This window comes from Ailuropoda melanoleuca, chromosome 1 (assembly GCF_002007445.2).
Source record: "Ailuropoda melanoleuca isolate Jingjing chromosome 1, ASM200744v2, whole genome shotgun sequence".
NCBI classification, from domain to species: domain Eukaryota; kingdom Metazoa; phylum Chordata; class Mammalia; order Carnivora; family Ursidae; genus Ailuropoda; species Ailuropoda melanoleuca.
The window spans coordinates 144420967-144434373 of NC_048218.1; the positions used below are offsets into that span (position 1 = coordinate 144420967).

The 13407-nt window shown below is 33.9% G+C and overlaps 1 protein-coding gene across 5 annotated transcripts in view; it reads left to right on the forward strand.

The window, feature by feature from the left end:
* The window catches only part of CASD1 (CAS1 domain containing 1), a 68995-nt gene that overhangs the window by 17218 nt on the left and 38370 nt on the right, over positions 1-13407 (forward strand). For 4 of the 5 annotated variants that reach the window (XR_004627659.1, XM_034667824.1, XM_002918237.4 and 1 more), the window contains 6 exons: positions 314-376; positions 5120-5164; positions 5592-5715; positions 6834-7048; positions 8818-9240; positions 10431-10520. Coding sequence is in view for 4 of the 5 variants with exons in the window: in XM_034667824.1 (XP_034523715.1) it covers positions 314-376; positions 5120-5164; positions 5592-5715; positions 6834-7048; positions 8818-9240; positions 10431-10520 (960 nt within the window). In the remaining variant the exon portion in view is untranslated. Of the gene's footprint in view, positions 1-313; positions 377-5119; positions 5165-5591; positions 5716-6833; positions 7049-8817; positions 9241-10430; positions 10521-13407 lie in introns of those variants that run through there. The other variant, XM_034667837.1, reaches the window with a different exon arrangement.

Sequence of the window (13407 nt, forward strand, 5' to 3'; positions counted from 1 at the left end):
GCACTTCGTTAGTAGTTTTAAGGACTTTGGAATTTATTCTGAGGGCTATTAAAAGTCCTTGAAATATGTAAGAAAGAATGTGGCAAGAGCAGACTTAAATTTTGAAAAGGTCACTACAGAGAGTAATTTGAAAGAAAGCAGAAGTGGATACAAGGAGAAGTATCACGAGACCATTGGGAAACTGAGATGGGAGTGAAGGCGTTGCAGACAAGCGGTGGTGCACGTTCGGTACTCTGTATGACAGGTGCATGTTGATTTTGAATGGCGGATATAAGTTTCTTTGACTTTTTCTTTTCTTATGTTTCTTTTTTAGGATTTTCTGTGGCACCCAGAAGTTAATGGTTCTATGAAACAGTGTATCAAAGTGTGGACCGAGGTCTGCATTTGAAAATATAGGCCTTTCTAGTTTTAAGCAACCAAATTTTAAAATCTCATGAATACACATTGTTTTGCTCCCCCTTACTCACCTGTCCCATTCCTCTGTACTTTATGCCAACTTTCTTAATAGCGAATAAATTGTGCTGGATTGATGCTGTCACTTTACTGACAGGAGGGAGTTTTGACCCAGTACCTCTGCTGCCACCACTGTGACCCTACAGCCATTATGCTTATGCCACAGTTTGCAGGCAGAATTTTCTGTTACTGCTGTGGCCCAGTTCGTTCAAGCCCAGGTCGTCTTCCTGGCACAACATACATTCTTTTGAGTGTTTTCCCACTTTGTCCTTCAGACTCATGCCCAGGTTCTTCAGGAACCTATTTTTTGTTAAATAGCCTGTTTTCTTCCCTTTTTGTTATTACACTTGTGACCCAAAAGTCGAGCCTGGTGTATTTTGGCTCATAATGTTCAGAGATAAATTAGATATAAGGACAAGCATGCTATTAAACCTCAAAAACCCTTGAGTCTTCACAAGTCCACTCTGGAATCTCCACAGTAGTCTCCATATAACTCTTGGTCTGTCCTTTAATTAAACCTGTATTCTTTCCCAGGGGTGTTTGTATTCGGGATGGATAAAGCAATGTTCAATTTTGTTGACCTTGTTTTGCTTAATTGTGCTGCAGTGGTATTTTTCTTTGCTTCTTTTCACATTGCATGTTTAGTACTACAACCACTTCATATACCCGATAAGCTTTTGTAGTCAACGTTTCTAACTTTGTTTCTTTAACAAAATGTGTTTAAATTTTCAAAAAACAAAACATGCAGACAACTTCTAGAATTCAACTTTCTGGTAAATTGCAGTCTCACATAATTGTATTTTGTTTTTGTTGATATGTTTATTGCAAAAGTATAGAATAATGTTACATGTATATTTCAAATGATTTAGACATATGTTTTATATTTGTGCTGGACCAAAAAGTATATCCCTTAAAGCAGTAGATATTCACAGTTAAATAAATATCAATGTAGTATAATTTATATGTCCTGCAAAATCACCAAAGACCTTCGTTATTTGCTAACCTGGATATACATTGCATATCCACCTTTTCAGCTCTTATAGTTTGCTAAAACTAGTTTTTGGAGCACTAGCTTCTGTTGTAAAACTCCATGTGACTATTGGGAGAGAGGAAAGATTGAGCTTATTTAGGGAGATGGCCATGTCATTACCTAAGATTGATTAGCTGATTGATTTCATTTATTCTAAGAGTATGTATGTATGCATGTATTTATGTATTTATTTTTTGGCTGTTTTCATAGTAAGCTGCTAGATCCTAAGAATATAATGATCCCTATTTTTATTACTTATATAGTATTGCTAGCTTTATGCTGGGTATTAGGAGTGTGGCTAGAAATTAGCCTCAGTCTCAGCCTTCAAAGAGTTTGCAATATCTAGTAGATAATGACTTTCTGATGAATAACAATATGATAAAAGGAAGAGTAACTACAGAATTGAGCACAAAGGACTATGAAAGCTCCATGGATAGGGGCACTTACCATGGGGGTTGGTTAGATACAGGTGATGGTTTAAGAAAGCTTTACAGAGGAGATAATATTTCCAGAAGAACTGTGGGGTCAGAAAGACACACTTATTAACTGAAATAGTGTTATTGAAGCCTACAGGCATAAAAGCAAAGTTGAATTTAGACAACTCTGCTGTGATTTAACAGATATTTATTAATCACCTGCCATTTTCTAGTACCAGGCTAAAAACTGGATATCTTGGTTAACATAATAGAGTTCTTCTCCTCAAAGAGCTTCCAGATGAGTGGTAGATAGAGTTAATTAAGAAAGTAATGTGACAGGTACCAAAATAGGGGGAAAATAGGGTGCAGGTTGATTGCAGGGCTAGGCACTAACTGTAAGTTTTCGAAAAACTAGTTTTCAGATAAAGTGATCTTAAGAGTGAGGGCCGAGGGGTGCCTGGTTGACTCAGTTGTTTAAGCATCTGCCTTTGGGTCAGGTCATGATTTCAGGGTCCTAGGATGGAGCTCTACGTCAGGCTCCCTGCTCAGAAGGGAAGCTGGTTCTCCTTCTCCCTCTGTCTGCCAGTCCACCTGCTTGAGCTCTCTCTCTCTGTCAAATAAATAAAATCTTTAAAAAAAGGGGGGGGATGAAAGCCTGGTGTGAGAAAGGAGGGTCGTTTCATGCACAGGAAATAGTATGTGCGAAGATACTGAAGATAGAGTGTAGTCTATTCAGGGAGTTGGTTTTTTTTAAAGTTCTTTTTATTATTTGAGAGAGCGAGAAAGAGAGAGAGAGCATGAGCACGCATAAGCAGGGGGGAGAGGGAGCTGAGCAGGGAGCCAGACGTGGAGCTCGATCCCAGGACTCTGGGATCATGACCTGAGGCCGAAGGCAGACACCCAACCAACTGAGCCACCCAGGCGCCCCACCTTTTCAGGGAATCTTACCAACAGTTTTAGTCTGGCTGGAGCTTGAATTCAAAGTGCTCCTTAGTTACGTTCAGTTTTGGCAGTCAATTTCATGTGCCTCATCTGGGGAGAGAGTGGGTAAGAGAGGAAGTAAGCAGATACTAGTTTGTATAATATCCTAAGCTCTCTTTAGTGTGGTATAGATTCACTTTAAATACTTCATGGTATATTTACTAAAAATAAGGGTATTGGATTGAACTTATCTTGAGGGTAGAGGAGAGCCTCTAAAGGTTTAAACAAGAGAATGATGACATATAGTGGGGTGGTTGTGGGAAAATTAGGCTAACCTGTGAAGAAACCAACAATTTAGATTTAATACTATAGGTGAGTAGTAGTCATTAAGAAGTCTGAGCTACTCAGGTGGATTTGGAGAATATGGGTACAGTGTGAGGTGAAATTTGAAGTTACTTGACTAGGAGCCATTGACTAGACAGCGGGTTTAGAGATTAAAGAGGGCTTATAATGGAACGATCAAAAAACTTGTGAGAAGGGGCAGTAAAGGGAGTAAGAGGAAAAGCAGAAGAGTAATTGTAACATAACATACAGGGAAGGAAAAAGTTTTACAAAGTGGACAGTCAGAAGTGTCACTTAAGGAACTAGACAGGGTAGAATGAAGCTAACAGAATGTGGCAATCCAGAGTTCTTTAATGGGGAGGTCAAGCCCCAAATCAAAACGTGATCAATTGAGACATACATGAGAGATGAAAGAAATTGTCATAGCGAGGGCAAAATGCTCTTCCATGTCATCTATTGGTTAACGATGTGAAGGAGAAAGATTTGAGAGTCAGGTGGGGTCAAAGGAACATTTTATGAGGATAAAGATGATTTAGCATTTTGTAGATGGGGGAAGGAAAGAGCCTAGAGAATGAAGACAAGATTGATGAGAGTTGGAGATAGATCATTCACGGGTGTAGCCCTGGATGTAAAGGGGGAGGCAATAGAAAATAGAGTAAGGATTAGCCATTAAGAGGAATTGGGAGATATTTCTTGACTCTGTTGTTCAAGGAAGATAGACTGGGTGAGGTTGTAAGAATGGAGGAACGAAGGCTAGAGTACACAAGCCAGATGAATTCTGTTTTCTCTTTGGAGTTTGAGAATTAAATTTTATATTGAAAGTGAGAAGGAAGGCAAGAGGGACCTGTAGAAGGGAGATAAGATTTGGGATAACCAGTGTGAAGAATGAGAAAGGGAGACATCTAGAGCTGAGGAAAAAGTTCTACTAAAATAGCAGTGTAAAGAAACACAACTAGACTGGAAATAAGAATATCTAGGAAGGAGATTATTGTTACTCTTCTTCTCTGCTTTCATAGTCTTCTACACTAGCATGTATTACCTTTATGTGAGATAATACCTGTCATTTTTATTTTTATAGATGAGTCATATTTTTTTCTAATTAAATTTCTTGCTTATTTTTAATTGTTCCTTGTACACATGATTGTAATGTCACGTCGCTGATGTTGTAGAAAGTACACTTCAGGAGTCACAAGACTTAAGCTCTGGCTTTGTCCCTACCAGGCCTCAGGAATACCCTATAAACTTGACTGAGTCTGTGTGTTTAATTTTATAAGATATGTATAATATCTTCTTGCCTATGTCACATGTGGCAAGAATCTATATTAAAATGAACTAATTTAGGAGAACTTAGTAAATTACCAAGTGCTATATAGTTGGTAATACTAGGATTAGGACAATTTGCATTTGGTGAGGATTTCTACCAAGTTTCTCCTTCAGTTTTTGTTTGTTTTTGTTGTTGTTGCTTTTTTTTTTTTGCACATTGTGATATATAATAATTAGTAGTTTACTTTGTTAAATACATATTGGATTTAGCTTTCCCAAAGATGACATTTCTCGTATTTTATCTAACATTTACACCGTGTACCCTATAGGCTTCCACGAATATTTTTTTAATTTGCTGCCATAATATATTAGAGCTTTACTCTAAACAATTTACTCAGAATTCAGAATAATATTAGGCCATATTAGATTTTAGTGATGTGTTTCGTTTTGTTTTAAGAACATCGAAGATTTAAACATACCAGCTTCTTGCCATCCTGTTAACCACATAACCATGTACGGTTTTAGGCATTGGGTGTTCCATCTTGTTGTATAACAAGAATCCAGTAAGGAACTCTAGAAAATTAAAATCCATTTAGAAGGAAAAACTTAAATTTAAGGCAAAAAGTAAGTGATGTTACTTATATTAATTCCCTTAACTGGATAGAACACTATAATAAAGATTTTCTTTCTTTAGGATTCTGTTACAAAGCCCCATGTGATTGTAGCAGGAGCTGCCACAGTAAGTTATTATCTATGTTCTTACATAATGATTTTTGTTTCATACTTAAGGACATGCTAAGAAAAAGTTAACTTCTGTTAAATAGAATTCTTGATTGTACTTATATTTCAATTCCCATTTCTGTTATAATTAATGAGACTGATGAATTTTCATGAAAAACTCTGAGTGAACTTCATAAACTTGGTGTTAAATGTCAATATTATTTTATACCTAAAATTACATCCTTCTTGAATGTTATACATTGAGTGTCTAATTTTATATCAGCTTTTTCTAATTGCCTTCATAGATTTCATGAAATACTTTGACCAAATTTTATTGTAATGTTGAATAAAAATGGAGTTACCTTAAAATAATTTCTGTTACAATAGAGCAAATTATAATTTTTCTGTGATAAATACTGAATTAATGCTTAATTTTTACTTCTTAGTGGTCTATCAAGATTCACAATGGCAGCAATGAAGCGCTTTCCCAATATAAAATGAACATTACCTCCATAGCACCACTTTTAGAAAAACTGGCAAAGACTAGTGATGTTTATTGGGTCTTACAAGGTAAGGAATGAGTAATGAACAAATGGCATTTTGTATATTTTTTGAGGCATAGGTTTTTATTGTCTTCTGTTTCAAGAAGCAAAATTACTCCTTTATAAGAATAAATCTTAAAATAAGATTTGTAAAATTAGAATAATTTATTTGCTTTCCTTTTTTGAACCTAAAGAACAGATTAATATAATAAGTAAAAATAAATCATAAATAAACAGAAATAACCTTCAAGGAGCCTCTGCATACAAAGTGACTGTAGAATATAACAAAGAGAATAAGTTCTCAAAGGCAAATGAGATGTTTAGCTCTGATTTTATTTCTTGCAAAGTATATTTATTATAATTGGGAAATACAGAAGAAATTATTAAGTCTGTTTCATAATATTAGACTCATTGGAAGTAAATGTACTTTGGAATTGACAGAATATATTTAAATCATATCATCTAGTTTATACTTGGTAATGGAATTCTTTAAGAAAAGTTGACATTAGATCAAGTCGTTTCAGGAGTCTATTGAATGTCCATTATTTAATGCCTAGCATAATACGAAATTGCCTTGGATATTTTAAAAATCCAACTTGCTTGTCAGAAATTCTTATGATTATTTCCAAATTGAATATCAAGTTGAGTGGAACAACAAGGGTGGTGATAATCTGTTCTGCAATCAATATTATTTATGGACTCATTGTTAACCTTTCTCTTACTAAAATGAGAAAAATTTATTTGTGGTAAGTGATAAGGGACCTTGGTCCTCAATAATATTACTTCCTAATTGTGTCAATAAAGCAGTGACAGGAGGAAAAAAAAAAAAAAAAGATTGACTGCTACTCTTAATTAGGCAGTCTTCCCCAATCCAGTTTTAAATTCCCATTGCCCAGTAGAACTCAGCATCCCCAAATATTAAACTCTTAAGACATGCTAGAACATAAAATTGTTTCCTGAAAGCTGTGTACATAAGAGAAAAAAGGGATAAAAGTTCTTTAAATTTGAAGGAGATACTGATTGATTGAAAACATCTGAACTTTAACAACAAAATATGAAATGCAGTCAACTAACTTGCATGATCACAATTTCTACCAATAGGGATTTTTTTAAATGTGTTTTCAAAAATATGTGTTTCATGTGCAGATCCTGTGTATGAAGATCTATTAAGTGAAAATAGGAAAATGATCACTAATGAGAAAATAGATGCCTACAATGAAGCTGCAGTCAGTATTTTGAATAGTAGCACCAGAAATTCTAAATCAAATGTTAAAATGTTCAGTGTTTCCAAATTAATTGCTCAAGAAACCATCATGGAATCATTGGATGGCTTACATCTCCCTGAATCAAGCAGAGAAACTGTAAGAATTCTTGTATCTGTCAGAAGATAGAAACTCTAATATCTTATTGGTTATAGCTGTACATCACTATAATATGGTAACAAATAATTTATTTTATTTCAATCTTAATTACTTGTAGTTATGCCATCTAAACATATATCCACACATAATTTTGCTTTCCATCACCTTGCTGAATACATTAGTGAGAGTTTTAGTAAAAAGGGGAAGAAGTTATGCTAGGGAGGAAATGAAGCTTCATTTATTGAGTGCTAGTCACTCTTAATATACCTTATCTCCTAAGAAGCTTATAAGTTCTCAGCACGCTCATGTTTAAAACTATTACTTTATGTTCGCTTTGCCTTAAACCTTAAATTTATAAGATTAAGCTTCTGTGAAGAGCACATTTTTAAAATATGTAGAATCATTTTTATTTCCTTATAGTTCTTAAACCCTAAGTATTATTCAAGGTATGTAGTAGTTACTGAACAAATCCAGATTGACGGATGGAAAGGGATTTCAGGTTAAATAAGAAAGAGAACTGCATAATTGTAAATTTTCACACACAGTACAACAGATACTGTTTAGTTATTGTTTTATCACAAAGCAGAATCTTTTTGAGGATCACATAACCGCTTTGAGTATTCAGTAAAAGGCAATGATTCTGTTCCTGTCTTGCAGAAAAATATGTGTTTGCATATATACACACATGATTCTCCATATACTTTAAAGGGCTTTGTGGACCCCCTAGAACTGGTTAAGAACCTTAGGTTGGAGTTTGTAGGCTAGTATCTTCAAGAGTGCCAGGTAAAGAACTTCCTGAAGTCACAGGGCTGAAAGGATGAGATTTTTTAAATAGTTGAGTCTTTTTGAATGCTTAGGCATAAAAAATATAATCATTTTAGAGTTCCAAAATTGCCTAAACTATAAAATTTTTATAAAACTGATTTGACTGAACTTTCAACTAGACAGAATATTGGCAGCTTGTCTAGAAGATTTTTATTATAATGAAACCATGTTGAAGATTCCATATTTTATTTAGCATTAGAAATCTTAAAACATTAGAATCCTAAGTGGTCCTTAAACTGTAAACCAAATGAAAAGCAAATTACAAATATTGTTAGCTAAGAATTAGTGATTTTTTAGTGCCAGTAATTTTACATCTTTTTTGTATATCTAAAAACTGGGACTTTATCTTAAGTATCCTGGTATCTTCTGTATTGAAAGTCTGCTAATTAAAATTCTTTGGGCTTTGACATCTGTCAGTATTTTTTTCACCAAGGTCATGGCCCATTAGCAGCCATGAAATGGGTATTTCTCTTTTTAAAAGAATAGAATAGTAAGGAGGGCACGTATTGCATGGTGCACTGGGTGTTATACGCAACTAATGAATCAGCGAACTTTGCATCAGAAACCAGGGATGTACTGTATGGTGACTAACATAATATAATAAAAAAAACATTAAAAAAATAATAAAAGAATAGAATAGAAAAATGTCAAAGTGCGTTCCAAATAGTAAGGAGAGGTATTGTTTCCTATATATGTGTTCTGGGTCATATTATTAGATGAATCTTTCATTTTGGATCATAGTCCAAGAAGTTTGAAAAACCCTGAACTGGCTATTACAGCTTGAAGGAATACCATTATTTGCATGAGTGTTTGGGAAGTGGTAGCAAAAGGTACAAAGGCATTTTGGTTTCAGTGCTGAAAAGTCAGTAGTATTCACAAGAGAAAATCTAATGCGAGATATATCACTGACAAGATAATAACCAAATAACTTGATTTGTTCACAGAGTGCAATGATTCTTATGAACGTGTATTGCAATAAGATTTTGAAGCCTGTAGATGGTTCCTGTTGTCAACCTCGGCCTCCTCTTACTCTCATACAGAAGCTAGCTGCTTGTTTTTTCACTTTATCTATTATCGGATATTTAATTTTTTATATAATCCATCGTAATGCTCACCGGAAGAATAAGCCATGTACTGATTTGGAAAGTGGAGAGGAAAAGAAAAATATTATCAATGCCCCTGTGTCTCCATTAGAAATACTTTTACAGTCTTTCTGCAAACTTGGCCTAATAATGGCTTACTTCTATATATGTGACCGTGCAAATCTATTTATGAAGGAAAACAAATTTTATACACATTCAACTTTCTTTATTCCAATTATCTACATCTTGGTTTTGGGAGTATTTTACAATGAAAATACTAAGGAGGTAAGAGTCATTTTCTTTTTAGCTAATGTTATCCTTTTTGTCTCATTATAAACTCTGGATTAAATAAATAATATCATTTATCATGTCAGAATATTCAAACATGTATATAGAAGACAAAGGGATATTGTAGTTGTTCTTTGCCTCATGGACTGTTAACAGTTGCTTTTTTGAAACAGTTTGGAAAAGTTCATAGAGTCACATGAAGGTTGTTGAAAAGTCAGTAAATAATGATCTGTGAAAAAGATGTCATAACTTAGTGTTATTTTGCCTGTTTGGGGATGGAGAAAATGGAGGTGCTCCCAATTTTATAATGGTTTTTTTTTAAGATTTTATTTATTTATTTGGCAGAGAGAGACAGCCAGCGAGAGAGGGAACACAAGCAGGGACAGTGGGAGAGGAAGAAGCAGGCTCCCAGCGGAGGAGCCCAATGTGGGGCCTGATCCCAGAGCACCTGGATCATGCCCTGAACCGAAGGCAGATGCTTAACGCCTGCGCCACCCAGGCGCCCCTGAAAAATATATTAACAAATGCCTATATGCACAAACATTTTATATTTTTATATTTATACAGGCAGACATGTATGCACACAAATTCGAATATACAGAATAATGTGGGCACTGCTTACAATATTCTGAATTTCCTATTTTAGAATTATTGTAATTGCTTAGAGTATTAGTGCAACTTCTTTATAAGGAATGATTTATTTGAATTAATAAACTCTATTGTAAGAAATAACTCTCATACGAGGGTGACTAATCAGTTTTTTCATCTCCAATGAGAATATCCTTGGGAAAATAAACCATAATAATAGATCCTTTTTTCACAATAAAATGTAAGAGAACTTAAGGTCTTTTCTAGCTGAAACTCTTAAGATTTTTTTTTTAAAGAAAATTATAAAGTGCTATTTTTTAGCTTTACAAACATATCTGTCACAGTATAAATGTAATCTTAATATAAAACCATGAGTAGCGACTCAAATATTTAAAATCTCTTTTAGTTTATATTAATTTTCAAATTCATATTGTATTTTAAATAGTTTTATTGTATCTTTTATCAAATCAAATGCCAATCTTTGTTTTTCCCCCCAAGGTTCTTTTGACAGAAGCATTAGCTTTATATCCTATAAGAAAAATTTACTTAATAATAGCTTCATAATGAATTTTAAAACAGACTTTGGTTCCTTTCCACAGACTAAAGTGTTAAATAGAGAACAAACAGATGAATGGAAAGGGTGGATGCAACTTGTGATTCTGATTTATCATATCTCTGGAGCAAGTACAGTAAGTATTTTGAATTTACATTCAAAAGACATAGGAAACGGTGGGACTATACTGTTTCTTTCAGGGCATCACCTCTTTTGGGTTTTATATTCACCATTTAGAGACCCATTTTATTTCCCACCCAAACTATGCCTTCCCATTCTTCTCCTAACACCTGACTCTTTGAGAAGGTATAGTTTTAAGGCAATAATTTGTTTGTAATACTTGGCCTTAATTTTAATTTAGTAGAAACAGCTGATAACCTAGGGATATTATTTCCTGCCACCCTGTTGAATAGCTAATTTAAACTTAGGAGGAAACTGTAGATGCAAAGGACTTCAAATAGGCAAGTTACTATCAAAAGAAAAGATGATTATATTTATATTCTACCTTTACTTGTATTTTAGGAAGTTTGGCCAACTGTTTTTACTCCTTTAAAGTTTAAAAACCTTAGAACTCTTTTGCCCCAGTATTCCAAGAACTCAGGTCCTAATGGACCACCATTGTACCATTGATGTGCCTTACTTCCTAAGTATTACCTCCTCCATGAGCTGGAGGACCCTTTCTTTGCTCACCTAGTGCTTCTGTACCTGGACAAAATCATTTTTTCCTTCTCCCTAGGTGTCTTAAAAGACAGGATTCTCATGGTCTCAGAATACCCTGGATTTATCAGGGGTAGAAAAATGTATTCCAAGTTGTTACATTCCAGCCTACATTGCAGTTAAAATAAGCTTTTGAGGGTGAACCCAGGTATCTAATAACCACTTTTCACACAAGTTTTATAGTGAAGATACAAACTAATTACTATAAAATATGTTTTGAAAATTTAAGAAACTCATAATTATGGAACTGCCGAACTGTTTTTTATTGCTGACATAAAGCACACCTCTGTAAATAGTATTTGAATCAATGATAAATTGAGATAAGAGGGGGAGTGTTGTCCTGATAGAAATATTTTGAAATTTCCATAGCAGCAGTTAAGAAGGTAAATAATACTGAAGTTTTTTTCTCTAACAATTTTTCTCTAACAGGTATCTCTAAAAATTTGAAAATAATATTCTTCATTGAGTCTTTTCATTATTTTCAAAAATTATCAGTGATCTTATGGAAGGTTTGTTTGAAGGGCAAAAGGTAAAAGAATGCAGTATAATTTATACTGAAATTGTATGGCTCCACTATGTGTATTTGTGGCGGCAGTGAAATTCCCATGACACTGCAGCTGAGGGGGACCTGGCGTGTTCAGGTGGTTGCAGAAGACCCCAGACAGTGGAAGAGATCCAAGGCAAGGAGAGAGGAGGATAGTAAGATTTAACGTATAAGCCCAGTTCAGAATTTGGAGGATGTATTTATCAGATTCTCTAAAAAGTAAGTAAAGATGAATATTGAATCCTAGAAATATCTCTGACATATGAATAAAGATTAGATTAATTTGAGAGGGAAGAAAGGCTTTGTTTTAAGAAAATGCCACTTAGAGACATAATTAATTGCTGACATATTAAAGGGTGATACTCCTATTAAAAAAAATCAGATAGAATTAATGGCAGATTAAGTTCCTCAATTCAGTGATTCCAGAAAGAATTTGGATCATAAAAGAATGAAGGCAATTTGGCATTCTATTATAATCATTTGCCAAGCTAGCATTCTAATTCTAATATATCTTAGACTACATCCCAATATATCCTAAATTACAACTTTTAAAAATCCTTGTTCTGGAAGGACATACTTTTCATTAACAGACCATTTGTTATGATTAATTAACATATTCCTGTTCTTTTATATAATAGGATTTTGTGGTTAAAAATTACCTGTATCTACATTGGCAAAGCATTATTAGCATGGGTTATAACGTATTTTGGGACTTGATTCTTGGATATTTGAGGGATTACCCTCATTAAAAACTCTTTTTAACTGTCACAGTTATTTTAATTACCTAATCTTAATGTTTTTTTATTTTGAGTAAAATATGTCAAACTTTAGTTGTGCCATGTTTCTATACTAAAATAGAAACCATAAAAAAATACAGAGAATTATTAAAATAATCCAGATGGTCTGGCAGTTTGCAGTTGTTGGTATAAACACTCCTTTAAAACATAATTTATAGGAAATATGGATAAAATACTGTGAATTTAATATGGAGAGTACAGCACGTTAGGTTTATACAGTAGATGATTTTGTCTTGCACTGCAGGTTTTTTTCTTTTGGGAGTTTATAAGCAACTTTCACGAAAAAATCTGAATAAAAGATCTTGAGGGAAAATTTGTGGGACTAGAAAAAGAACAGAATCAGAAGCTAGCTAGCTATTAATTATAATGCAGTTGGAATTCCAAATATATTTAATACTAAAATTTTGTTGTAATACTTGACTCATGAAAGATAAAAAGAAAATAATTTGGATTAAAGGAGAATAAAGAGAAATGACAACCAAGTGCAATGCGTGATCCTTGACTCCAGATTGTGAAAAGAAATTCTTTTAAAACCATAAAGGGTGTTACCGGGGCAATCAGGGATATTTGAATACAGATTGTACAGTAGATACTGTTGTATTCATATTAAATCTTGGGTATGATAATAATAATATGGTCATGTAAGAAACTATTCTTTCTTCTTAGAAGGTACTTGCTAAAATATTTAGGGATGATGTCATGTAGTCTTTCTTTAAACATTCTTTAAAATGGGTCAGCATGGTATATGGGTGTGCATTGTACTATTGCAATTCTTCTGTTGGCTTAAAGTATGTTAAAATAAAAACTCGGGAGAAGTATTACATGAAATTTGTAATAATCCAACTTTGCCAGGTATTTGGCAGATTATTGTGAGGGTGTTTAATTTAATTTAAATGAGTAGTATTTACTATTTAAATGTAATAACCAAGTCTTGACTCTGTAGGCCCAGCCCGAGTCTTGAGGGG